The sequence below is a fragment of the Aythya marila genome, assembly GCF_965140915.1.
Source record: "Aythya marila genome assembly, chromosome: 4".
NCBI classification, from domain to species: domain Eukaryota; kingdom Metazoa; phylum Chordata; class Aves; order Anseriformes; family Anatidae; genus Aythya; species Aythya marila.
In genome coordinates this window covers 50,114,153-50,127,601 of record NC_139045.1, presented here as the reverse complement: position 1 = coordinate 50,127,601, position 13,449 = coordinate 50,114,153, and the positions used below count along the sequence as shown (strand labels likewise).

Sequence of the window (13,449 nt, the reverse complement as noted above, 5' to 3'; positions counted from 1 at the left end):
GCTTTCTACTTTAGAATGAAGGTGATCTCAGATGGACTCTTTCACCCCTAACTTAAGACCAACCATTTCATAACTTTGTTTTCAAAGATGTCTGACATGAAAAAAGCATAGTGTATAAACAGATGCAGAAATGAAAGTTGCACGAGAATTTTCCCTTGAGAGCATGCTACCCTATTTAATTTGCTTTGCTCAAATACTATTTTCTTGGCAAAGCTTAAATTAAGTTTGACCTCCACAGATTTAACACTCTAGGGATCTATCAATGGAAGGTATTTCCTCTGCTTTTTGGAAAACACGGAAAAATCCTCTACACAGAGGATTAGTGGAATTACTCCACCTTTTGTTTCTGCTTTAGAAGAATTTAGAAGAACTCCTAGTGTCTCCCAATGGCAAACTAAAACTCATTAGCTTAAATCTTCTATGATAACCAACAGATCTGAGAAGCAGGTTTTTCTTACAACAAATGAAGTGTTTAGTGGCAATAGGTTGCAGACCAATACTACCCAAAAGGACAAAGTTACTACCTTGAACTTTTCAGAAGTCAATAGTTAAGCACAGCAATAAATTTAATATGTCAGTTTTCAGTATAGAGTCATGTCCTCTTTGAAATGCTGCTGGCCAGTGTTAAGAATGGTTTTGTACATCTGATTTTGAAGTCATGTTGGAAAGATCTCCTCCATTCACCCAAGGAGGAGGAAGTGTCATAATCCCTTAAATAAAGAGCTCTTTACTATCCAAATTATGAGCAAATAAAAGTTTTTTCTTAATTTACTTCAGCTTCCCATGTATTTTCACACACAGATTTTAGTTGGCCTTTCAAACTTCAATCTGGGAAGTAGCATTTTAAAGGTACTGTAAGTACATTTTTTACTTTTTACTGTAAGTAGCATTTTAAAGGTACAATACGTTGTCTTAGAACAATAGGGCTAACAATGTACATCCAGTTACTAGAATGAAAAATAAGTTTTTATATAATTTTTTGACTGCCACACCTCATTTTTATTGTAGTAATCAGAAGAATGATTTTTAAGAGCAAAAGGATGGTGGAAGTATTCAGAAATTCCAGTACCTAGATACACTGGGTGTTACACAAACACTGAAGCTGCTCCCTGCCCAGAAACTTAATCTCCTTCAAGTGTTAATGAAAACAATGTTTACAAACACATGAAAGATAAATGTGAAACAGACATAAATTAAAACATCAGAGCAAAGCTGTGTAATGACAGCGCATTGGATGCCAAAGATCAGTGTTTGGAACTTCACTTCTTGTTGCTTCTTGTAACACATTGTTGTAATTATTGCTCCCATGGCTGAAGCTGCCAACAGATTCTCTCAACAATACCTAAGAATAAACATCTGAGCATCACAGAAGTTTCATTTGTTTTCTACTGTGTAGGCAGCATTTGTCACTTATGCTCTACATAAATTTGAAGCAATTGCACTACAAAACAAGGAAGTATCAATAGATAATATTATCAGAGATGTGCTGCCAGTTAGAATGAGACAGCAGGAATTCACTGGAGGAATTACAGATGTCAGTAACAACTGTTCTGCCTATTAGTGTATGTTTTGTGATTCTGTGTTAAAAGCAACAATATTTCCAAAAAAGGCCTACAGCACAGGGATCTATCCCTATTTGCTATCCTCGGGGTCTTTCCACAGTGGCTCTTCTGCTTCTCCAGATTCCTTGAGTATGTTCCTAATACTTGCCAAATGCCCCTGTCCAGCAGGCCTGTCTCTTCCTTTTGTACTTCTGCTCAACACACACAATGTGATTGTACCTTATTATTCCAAGGGCCTTTCATACCAACAAAGGGTTTTCTCCAGAGTCACCCCAGAGTTACTGACAGAGTTCCCAAATTTCATCTGCTTTTGACTCATCTCATTGAGATGAATTATCACTGGGGACTAGAAGGTGTTAAATAACAATTTTATGCAGTTATTATATCTGTTTCATTTGTTGCCTAGACTGAATTCACATTCTGAAAATGTAATGCACTTATTTTGTCATCTCATCTTTTGGATCGTACAGTAATAAATCCTAATGAACTTCAAAATTTCTGACATAACTTTTTTTCTTTGTATATTCCCTGTTTAGTCTGAGATGTTAAAGTCTGTACAGCTTGTCAAATACAAGTAGGAAACAAATTGAAAGGAAATAAATTGAAATAAAATAAAACATAGTCTGATTCCATAAATACTCTGTAAAGGCAAAACCTCTTGCTACAGGTTCATTTTTCACCAAGTATTGACATTAGAATGGCTCCACAAAACATTTAAATATTTATAAAAAGTGAACACAGAAAGAAATCATGAGACAGACACAAAAGCCCTCCATTTTTTTTTATAAGCAGATCATTCAAAAATGAATAAAATCCAATCACACTTAATTCAATCATGTTTTAAAAACTAAGATCAGTGGGCAAAAATATAGGAAGTCACATCCCAAATAAAGATATAACACTTCTTTAAATTGTTATTCTTGGCTTTGAAAGATACTTCTTTGCCTGGAATAGTTAGGTTCCAGAAAAAAAAAAAAAAAAAATCACTAAAATCAGTCAGTCAACTGCCTAGGGGAAAAAAAATGCAGAAGATAAACTACAGCAACTCAGGTTTAGCAAACTTGATTTTACAAACCAGCATTCTGTCAGTCCACTCTTACAGATCTTCCTGTGATTGCCACTCAGCCTACATTTTCAGTGTTACCCATGACACACTCCAGACAGTTATGATTACTTAAAGTGAAGTCAGATTTTAATGTAATCCTGCATCATTTTCACTCTCGCATTGGATTTTCTTCTCTATCAGCCTGAAGTACCCATAACAGTTACCAGAAAAAAAAAAAAAAAAAGAAAAAAGAAAAAAAAAAAAAAGGGTTTTAAAATAAGAATCAAAGGAGACATTGTGACCTCCAGAATACAGGGGGCAGAAATACAGTCCCAGCTTTGACATTAAAAACAAATGGGAGAAAGTTGCTATTGTGTAAGACACATATACAAACACACACATACAAAAAAAAAAACCCCGACTCTTGAATTTCAAAATATTTTGGTTTCTACCCAAAACGAGACCAAAAATCTGAGTGTTCCAAACTGTAGTTTTATCCTTTTTTCTTTTTAAACTAGCAAAGCAGTTGTCACAACATAATCCCTACAATAAAGGTATCTTCAGCAAAGAAATGGAAAAGGAAAGCTAAAACTTTTAGCCTTTCTCTACTCCATTTATTTGTGTTATAAGCTTTGTACCCTTGACACACACCCTTCACTTTCAAAAGGCTTGTGAAAGACAAATTCTAAACAGGGCTGAATTAGTGACAGAGAAGTGGCTATTCCTGTTGTTTAACCTGTACATGTATCAATTTAGTACCTGAAGCCACTTTTCTGATTTTGTTTTATGACTTCTTGTTTGATGATTTCTTTCTCAGTTAGCTTAGGCTGTATGTTAACTGAAACAATTATATTATTGGAATACTGGGGGGTGGAACTACAATTAATCATGCAATGAGTTACAGAGGGTTAATGGAAAATATTTCTCAGTAATCTGGTAAACATGGGCACACAGGTGCCCATTAATTTGGATTAAACAGCTCAGCCAGAGTTCTGGTCAGTCTGATTGCACTCTTTCCCATGCTGTCTTACCTCCACCCCAATTCCACCCCAATCCTATCCATATAATCACCTATTCACCTTTTTTTTTTTTTTTTTTTTTTTTTTTCTGGGTTAACCTTCTGTCAGTTTAGGGAGCTTAACTGACTGATCCAGGAATCATTCTGGTGTGATGGAAATGGCAGGCATATGTTGCCTGGACTGGGACTGTACTTATCAGTAGCAACTACATTACAAATCAGCTTACCTCTTCTCATAAAACTGCTTTTTCATAAGTATTCTATCCCTTCTAAACTGAACAGCTTTCAGCTTCTTCGTTCTTGTTATGCTAACTGAATTGCTTGCTCAAGTGCCATATTCTCTTCCACTGAAGTTTACAGGTAATAAAATGAGGAGAAAGAACTTTCCCCTCACTCTTTCCCCCTTCAGAAACAACAGAAAGATTGTTTAAATAATAATAATCATCATCATCATCATCATCATCATCATCATCATCATCATCATCTGTTTGCACTATATGTTGATTTTAGCACTGTTAAACTCATTGATGCTATTTCAAATCAAACTCAATGAAAAAAGTGCATGCACACGATAGTAATGCTGTGTAATTATGTAAATGCAGAAATCAAACTGGGAAGTTTAAAAAGCATGTCTTATCTCACTCTGAATACATCCTGCTAATCTCATACCATAACACGGGTTTAAAAGATAAACTTTTCTTAGGGAAAAGATCAAAAAGTATTGAAATGACTGACTGTTGACTTAAAAATCTGCTTCACCTGCTTGCTGAATTTTAATTTAAATGAGATCCACCACACTTCATGTCATTGTTTTAAATATCCAATGCATTTAAATTGTTATAAAGCATTCCATTTTGGACCATTCAGATTGGAGAGATAAGGTACAAGAATTCTGGACCCCTTATTGAGAAAACAAACCTGGCTATCCCAGTATCACAGTTTCATTCTGTATACTGGCAATATTTTTTAAAGAGAATTTTACTGCAGTTGGCTTATCCTGGTAGAAATGTTGTGAATAGCTTTGACAGACAGCAGTTTTGTAATTAGAAGGACATAGGCTTAGTTGGGATCTGCTCTTGTCTGATTAGACAGAGAGTATTTTACCACAATTGGCTCTAGTCACTGACTGATTTTTGTTTCCAAATACCTGTCATCACCGTCACTGATGCATTCAGGAAGAGCAAGACTACAGCCAAACAGCATGATGTGTTGATAGCAGCTGAGACGACTGAGATAGCTGAAGAACTTCAGGAACTTTTCCATTTCAATATTTTTGACAATGGAAAGAACTGAAGTTAGAGTGGTGTAGTTATATGGCAGCATTTGGCACTGGCTGTTGGTGATATTTATGCAGGCACCTGTGAAATTAAAACAATATATTTAGAATAGAAGTATCACCATTTAACAGTTGCTTCAAAGTATATATTGAATTGATTAGTCAGTACATATATAAGCAATGCCTCTACCTCATGGATAAGATGGCATTCCATAATGCTATTATAACAATTTCCAAAAATAATTGTCTAAAAACAAAAGGAATCTGAAGAAGCTTAGTAGGTTAGCTTGGAAAAGCAACTAATCTCAGGTATTTTTATGATTATCTAACCCTTTACAAAACTGTACGAGAAATAACACAAAAACATTTTCTTTCTGACACTGGTTAGATAAACACACCATAAGGATAGCCTGAACATGGCCAAATTTGGTTGAAACTAAGCATGGAAATTCTGCAAAAAAAAATAAGTTGTTGGATTCTAAAGCTGTTCTATTTTTAATATTTCCACAAAATTTCTTTTTGCTCTTCTGGTACCACACTATTTTGCAACTTTCCTGTCAAAAACATCAGCTTGCTTACCTATTTTCCCACTGTGATGCTTTTCCCTTCACAGTCTTTCCTCTTTACCCTACTAGTGTGGAATTATCTTGTTTTACTGGCTGAACACCTACGCTGTCCTAAACTGTCATTGTCCCATTCTCAGTCTACCACAGCAACCTTTCGCTGTTTGTGTCCTGTCATATGCAGTAGGCCACCTCAGCTATGCATGATCACCAGGCTAATTTACTACATGAAGTTCTTTTGAGTGAGTTTTACATACCTACATCAGTTTAAGAATTTTCATCAAAAACAAACTAATAAACCTAATATTTATTACAGCTCCCTGATTTGATGAAGGCCTTTGTAGGCCATCTGGTCAGACTGGCATAATTTTTTCAAACTCAGAGAGTATTCACCCTGTACAATAAGCAGGGACCTCAGCCCATTCTCAAGACCAGACTCTGCCACTAATCCCATTGAAAAGCATTGTGTTCATGCTAAATGACCATCCCAACACTAGTTTTCTGAAGGAGGGAAACTCTTGAGAGCATTCAAGCTTTAGCACTCCTGTTCTCTTTATTTGAGCAAACTGGACATAGACACCAACCAGGGTAGAATCTTTCCATCATCAGACAAATTGGGACTGGCTTCTTCCAAGAATTGTCTGGGACATCTATGCCTCACTTCCCAAGCTGATAAAATTTGGGGATGTAAGGCAGACAGAATGAAGCTCTAACAGATCAGCAAGTCTGTCTCCCCTTCATCTTATAGTATAGACAAAGCCTTCACTGTCCAAATGAGCTTGAGGCAAATTCTGCTATCTATGGACTAATCTGTAGTACATCCTCATGCAACAGTAGGGGAAGCAAAGCAGAGTGAAGAAAAAATGCTTTCAAGCTTTTTCAAATTGTAATGTTTTTGATAGGAAGAAAAAAAAAAAAAAGTTAGGTTTCAAATTTTATCAAGACTTGGTAAAAAACAATTGCTATTTTTCAGATGTCTGGTGAGTATACTCATGCAGTTTCTTCTTTTGCCTTCTACCTCTCCAGAAGTCTCAACAAAAACTGAGGAATTTAATTTTGCTCTACTGCAATAATGGCAAGTGTCTCCCCTTATTTTAATCTAGCTAAAATTATGTCCACAAATTCCCATTTTAAGATTTTCACACCTTCAATACTGCCAACAACATTCCTTAGCACCAGCGTACACCCATTTTCTACCACAGTCTCTTCTCACTCCCACAGTCCAGAGAGTAATTGATTTGTTCATCCAGGAATCATATTTTTCTATATAACTCATAGAATCACAGAATCACAGAATTATTCATGTTGGAAAAGATCTCTAAGATCATCCAGTCCAACATTTAACCTAGCACTGGCAAACCCACCATTAAACCATGTCACTAAGCTCTATATCTAGATGTTTTTTGAAAACCTCCAGCAATGGTGACTCCACTACTTCTCTGGTAAGCCTGTTCCACAACCCTTTCAATGAAGATTTTTTTCCTAATATCCAACCTAAACCTCCCCTGATGCAACTTAAGGCCATTTCCCCTTGTTTTATCACTTGGTGCTTGAGACCAAAACTTACCTCACTATAGCCTCCTTTAAAGTATCCCTTTTAAACTCAGGGCAAGATTCTCCATTGACAATTAACAGTAAAATATGGAAGATCAACAAAAAAAAAAAGTGATGAGTTTCCAAATTAAGAGAACTTTCAAAACTGCAGAGTGCAGTTTTCAAATGTGACTGTGAGTTGGTACCACATGACAATGACTTTCAGTGCTACTCCAGCTCTGAAATTGTACAGGTATTCTACGAAAATACCACCAGGATAATCATCAAAGCTGCATGTTAGGCTGTCAGATCAAAATCTGGAGATACAGAAATAGCTTTCACAGATCTAGAGTAAAAAAGATGAAAAAAAAAAAAAAAAAAAAAAGTGGAGGGAAGGATATTCACTTCAGAATCACAAATAGCTTCTTTTTAAAAGACACTAGAGATCCATCATTGCTTCAAAGACAACTCACTTTGTGACTTTTGCAACATATCTTGATCTGCTATAAAAACTTAAAACCTCTCTCCATTTTTTTGCATTCTATTTAGAACTTCAACAAACTCATTGCCATTTACTAGTATTGTAAAGATTATTTTTCTGGTAACATTTTTATTGCTTGGAAAAACTTAACATGAAAACAAAAATGTTCTGATTTAAAGATTAAAAATATTGAAGCACTTACAGCAAACATTCTCTAAACCGCTAACATCCTCACAGTCATCTCTTGCCTACATTCTTTCATTGAGGCTGGGACTACATATTCAGTAACTGCTGTGGCAATACAAAAACATACTGATGCAAAATTCTGAGTGTCCTTCACCCACAAAAAATTCACACTGAAGTTATTTAAATAAATTAAATTATCCTAAACTAGGGGGAAGGGGAGCACATAGTGCTTACACAAGTGGAATTTCAACAGAATGATTCACAAAATCACCACCTATCTCCTGAGGCATAATGGCATAATAGCCTCTGCCATGGTGTGTGCCATGAATCTGACACTTTGGCTTACATCATGTACGTGGGCTACTGTGGATCTTTTAAAATTCATACAAACCTTATAGAGAAAATTTAAAGTTCCTTCCAGCTGTCTGACCTTTTACAAGTGCTCTGACACAGCACTGAATTCAACATTCTTGGCCAAGAAGAAGAAATTTCATAGTAATTTTAGAAGACCTTTTTAAAATAAGAGAGATGGAAGAAAGGACTAAACCCAGGACCTGCCCCTTGTAACAGAATCATTCGTGGTCCATCTTCAGTTCCATGAAGTTTCATCACTTCAGTATTCACCCAGGCATGCCTGTATCCTAGAACACTCTCCGGGAAAGCAGGTGTCTGGCTTAAAACCTGGTATTTTAAACACCGGTGCTCAGTCCACCTCTTCTATTTGTTACATATTTCACCCAGCGTATAAATTGTAGTGCAACTACAACTACACAAAGTCCATACTCTCCACAATTCTGAGTCAAAACATGTAATTTCAGGGCAATAACAATTGTTTTATCACAGTGTCATCATATACATCCCAGATTCTCACTGCAGTAGGAACAACATGTGCTACACTCTCAAGAACTTTCTCTGGCAAATTCAGGGAAGCCTTCTCAGACGTTTAGTTCAGTGCAGTACTAATTAGCTCAGGAGAAGCACCCCACTGGCTCACTTACATTGTACAGAGCTGCAGAGAACAGATGCCTGAGCCCTTGCCAAGGCAGCCACAGACCTCTAACCCAGCAGCCAGCAGCCGCTGCCTTGTAGCTTTATAGGGGACCTTGCTGCATTTGCTGATTTTCCCTCAAGTGCTGCACAGTTGCCTAAGTTGGTCACACTTTGAGTAACTCACTACTTTACAGCAAGGTTATTTCCCCTAAACAGAGACCAAAAGATAATTCAGAGATTTTCTATTCTGATCATCTGCATCAAAAAAGCCCTTCCATTAATTCTTGCATCAAGCCCGATAGCTTATGATAGGTAGGAGACAACTTTCAGACAGGCAAGCTTGCTGAGTGACAGAATTGCTCAGTATGTTGGCAAACACTGGTGTAGACGCAACACTACAGAGCAAGGAATACTTTTTGTTAAAGGTCATTAAAAGCAGATGAAAGGTCATTTAAAATGCAAACAAAAGGAACAGCTTATTTAATGAGGAGTAGGTACTTAAATAAAAAGGTTAAACAGATAATGAAAAAAATACATAGTATGAATAGCAGTGTTCCTTTTTTAAATAAAATTGAAAATTTGAATAATTAAAAAATCTTGCACTGACAAACGGCCACAGAAATAAGAAAAGAATGCAGTAAACCTCAAAATGCATTAACTATCCTGCCAAATTGCTAAATTCTGTTCCATATGTACAGGCTAAGTGCATTCTATAAACAATATTTCTCTTCAGTGCCAGAATACTAATCACATACATGACTGGATCTGACTGATGGTGCAACATACTAACATGAAGCATGTTCCCAACCAAGCAGGTAAAAGAAGGTAAAGACCAGAAAAGAAGAGAAATGCCAAAGAGGTGTCAGAAAGCCTTCACCTATTTGCTTACTTTCTCCAGAAAAGTAACAAGATTTGTTAATTATGGGGAATAAAAGGTACATGAACCATTTTTGGCATTACCTAGGCAGGGAAAAAAAAGAGCAGTGAATGGAAATAACAACATGTGAACAAGCTGTTGATCAGAGCAGCATGGTTCCTAATTATATGGGCCATTTTTGACATTCATCTAAATTAAAAGTTTTCTGCTTATCACTGGCTATTGCCAAATGGACCAAACTGGTAACAAAAGGTCTTCCTTCTACAACAATTGCAATACAAGTCCATGGTTTGACATTCAGTACTGCTTAAAATAATTTAAAAAACACATTTTCTCTTTCTCTCTCCCCTTTTTGGATTGTTCGAGAACTGGACCAGAGAACTGAGCTGCCTGAAAATAACCACCTGCATTCTTTCCCAAAAAGCAATGTTTATGGCAGCCTCAAAGAAACAACACTGGAACTGCAGCTTATGCCTGACTGATTGCTTTCCTTTTAGAGCACTCAGCCTTCCTTGTAGCAGTCAGGTTGTAGTTCCTCACTCAATTTTTTTGAGGCCATGCAGTGAACCAGCTCTGGGTTTTAGCACAATTGGAATACAAAATTGTTCCTCTCCCCAGACTTCCTCCACTTTTTTTTTTTTTTTTCCTGACATGCAATGGACAAAAATAACTAGCTCATTCAGATTATATCATTGAGTTAAATAGCTTTTTGGCAGCAAAAGCATTTTGCCTAGGACCAGAGAAGGGGTTAGTTACCAGTGGGTAACAGAGCTTGCTCACAGCCTCTGAAACAGTGCATTTGCAGAATATGCCATCATTGCCCAGCACCACAAAGAACATTAAAAAGGATTAGGAAAAAATAAATTGCACCACCAGAACCAATTCCTGACTGATAAGAATGAAAGAACATTTCGACTTTAAAAACACATGTATAAATTTTGTGCAACTCAGAATTCTGCATGCATCTATTTTCTAAATTGCAGTACAGAGGAAAACTGAAATCTTTCCTCATGGCATCAGCAATTATAAATGCAGTGCAATTACAAATAATGCCTTCAGTTAAAGCTACTTTAAACTGGTCCAGATCTTGGCTATGGCGTTTCTTTAACTAAAATTTCCACAGCACATCTGCAAAACAAACCTGTCTCAGGTACATAAACCATAACAAGGTACATGAGAGCACTTGAAGATGCAAGTAAGCAGCCTGAAGTTTGTATCCCAGGTCAAGCTTGCTGATACTCCACTTAGAAAATAATCTTTTTAATCAGAGCAACTTTCACAGAACGTCTTTAAGAAGCTTATGGAAATTGAGACAGTGTTCAATGCAGCAGCAATCATCAGCTGCTTTGCTAAAGAATACTAAGTATTCTAGTTTAGTATACTTATATACTATATATATATATACCAATATATAAGTATATATACCTATATACTTAGTTTAGTATACTTAAGTACCAAGTTCCACAGCTGAAGTCCACAAATTCATTGCCTCAGGGAGTGAATTCACCTCTGCTGAAACCAGGAAAAAATGGCAACACTCATCTGGCTCTTTCATAGCAAAAGCTCTACTAACATAGAATGAAATCTCATCTTTAAATGTCCTGAAAATCTCTAAGAAACCCATTAAAAAGAGCAAAACCAAAACAAGCTCATCCATTCTAACTTAGAAACCTCTCTAACTTGCCTATGACAACAATTTGTGGATTTCTTGATATGGGAATGATCCTTATCAAATCAATGTTTCAAACTGCCATGTTCTTCAGACCTTAAAAGGGTCTTGTGATTCTGCTTGATTTCACAGTCTCATATTCTATATATGAAGCTACGCAATGCCTTTTTTTCCTTGTCAGTCTTGTTGCTATTGTATATCATGGGCTTTTGCTGCAGATGAAAGGAGCACAGCATCCCACCTTGAATCTGGTCTTTTCAGCAGAAATCTTTCCAAAATTCATTACTGTCTGCAAAAATGTTAATACCTCTTTTAATTCACTGTGACATCTTGGTACATTTTTCATTTCAATTAAAACAGAAGACAGATAGATTTTCTTAGCCTCCTTCCAGCTACGAATTTCTCTTGTACACTCCACTTGGGACTGAACATCTGATATTGCATTTCAGATGTTTTTCCCATAACTCAGGAAAAGTGCCTCAACAAGTGACTTTCTTCTGGCCCATTTCAACAGATGCCAGGAACTATAATCTGTCCTTTGGAATCAGCCCAGCAGGGAAATCTACACATTGTTTTCTCCTTAGTTCAAATATCAACAGTTTAAATCAACAATTTCACAACAGAAGCACAGTCACTTCATTTTTTTTCCCAATTTTTTCACATTAACATTGGTTTGAAAACATGATTTCCACAACTCACAGCAGTCTCCATTTCCTGACGGGATGGAGAGCTTGGCTGCTGAGGGTGTACAACAAGTTTCTGTTGCAGTCTGAACGCATTCTCAGACCCTTCCTCACATTTTTTCCACACTCATAGAAAAGTTGCATATTTGTTCTCCTCCGGCACATGTTGTACATAATGGAAAATGCCAACTGATTGTAACAGAACAGCACACATCCATATAACACTGTTGAAGAAAACAAAAAGGATACACTTGTTCTGGAGGGCGAAATACCAACATTTCTACTACTAGAAAGAGCACTGTTGGCAAGGATCACTATGCCTGTTTTCTTCAGCTTTCTCAACATTAGGCATAGGTGGCAAGGTGTTGGCAATGGGGTGCTGCCAGCGGCTTCTGTGAGGAGTTGCCAGGGCTCCCCCCACCAGAGACAGCCAGATCCAGCCATCTCCAACAGCCCCACCACAGGGCATGGCTGGGCCTAGCAGCCCAGGTGGTGGCAACTCTGGGTAAATGTGTTTAAGAAAGGGCAAAAAGCTGCGCATGAGAGCAATTTTTTTTTATTTTTTTTTTTTTATGTGAGAAATAATCCTTCAAACACCAAGGTCAGAGAAGAATGAGTGAGAGGAGGTTCTCCAGGCACCGGACCAGAGATTCCCCTGCAGCCCATGGCAGAGACAACTGTGGAGCAGGAATTTCCTTGCAGTGCACAGTGGAGCAGATGCCCACACTGCAGCCTACTTTTTGACTCCGTGCCAAAGCAGACAGATGAGCAATGAAGGAACTGCAGCCCATGGAGAAGCTGCACTGGAGCAGGCTTCCCTTAAGGAACTGCAGCCCATAGAGAACATGCACGGGAGCTGTTCTGGATGGCTGGACCCCCATGAGAGAGACCCCGTGCTGGGGCTGGGAAGAGGTGTGAGGAGGAAGGAGCAGCAAGAAGAAGCTGGTTAGGACTGACAGTAGCATCCGTTCACCACCCCTCTGTGAGGAGAAAGAGAGATCACACTAAAGGGAGTGAAGTTGAGCCTGGGAAGAAACGTGTGTTGGGAAGAGGGAAACAAGCTTTTGAACAGCAGATCTGAAATGGAAGTCGAACTCCAAGGCTAGATGAGAACAATCGCTCTGCACATAACTTAGCTCAGCTAATGACTTTTACAATTTGAGAGGAATGAGTGACCAGACTCTTCAACAAGCCACCTCATTTTTGGAACTCTGCTTTTTTCACCTGAGTGCTTTCAGACACTGCCCTTCTTGTGCTGAGGCACATACTTGCTTCTTTAATCCCTTAGGTAGGAACAGCTGAGAGCAGGTAAATTCATCAACCAAAAGTGATGCTGAATACCTACCCCCATGAGGTGTGAGCTGGCCTATATTCCTGATCTGGTATTTTGATTAACTATTTCCTAATGAACACTTCCAAATTACAGGATTCCTTAGTGAAATTGGAGACGTATTTCAAATAACCTGCCATTAAATAAGCAAAAGGTACAAAACTTAAATTAATTTTAGGATTAGATCAATCATTACAGACTATTTTCCATGGCACATTAGGTTGGACTGCATTTTG

General features: G+C 37.5%; 1 protein-coding gene across 6 annotated transcripts in view; it reads right to left on the bottom strand.

The window, feature by feature from the left end:
- The window catches only part of CORIN (corin, serine peptidase), a 144,862-nt gene that overhangs the window by 98,294 nt on the left and 33,119 nt on the right, over positions 1 to 13,449 (bottom strand). For all 6 annotated transcript variants that reach the window (XM_082760360.1, XM_082760359.1, XM_082760358.1 and 3 more), the window contains exon 4: positions 4,773 to 4,983. In XM_082760360.1, coding sequence (XP_082616486.1) covers positions 4,773 to 4,983 — 211 coding nt within the window. The remainder of the gene's footprint in view (positions 1 to 4,772; positions 4,984 to 13,449) is intronic.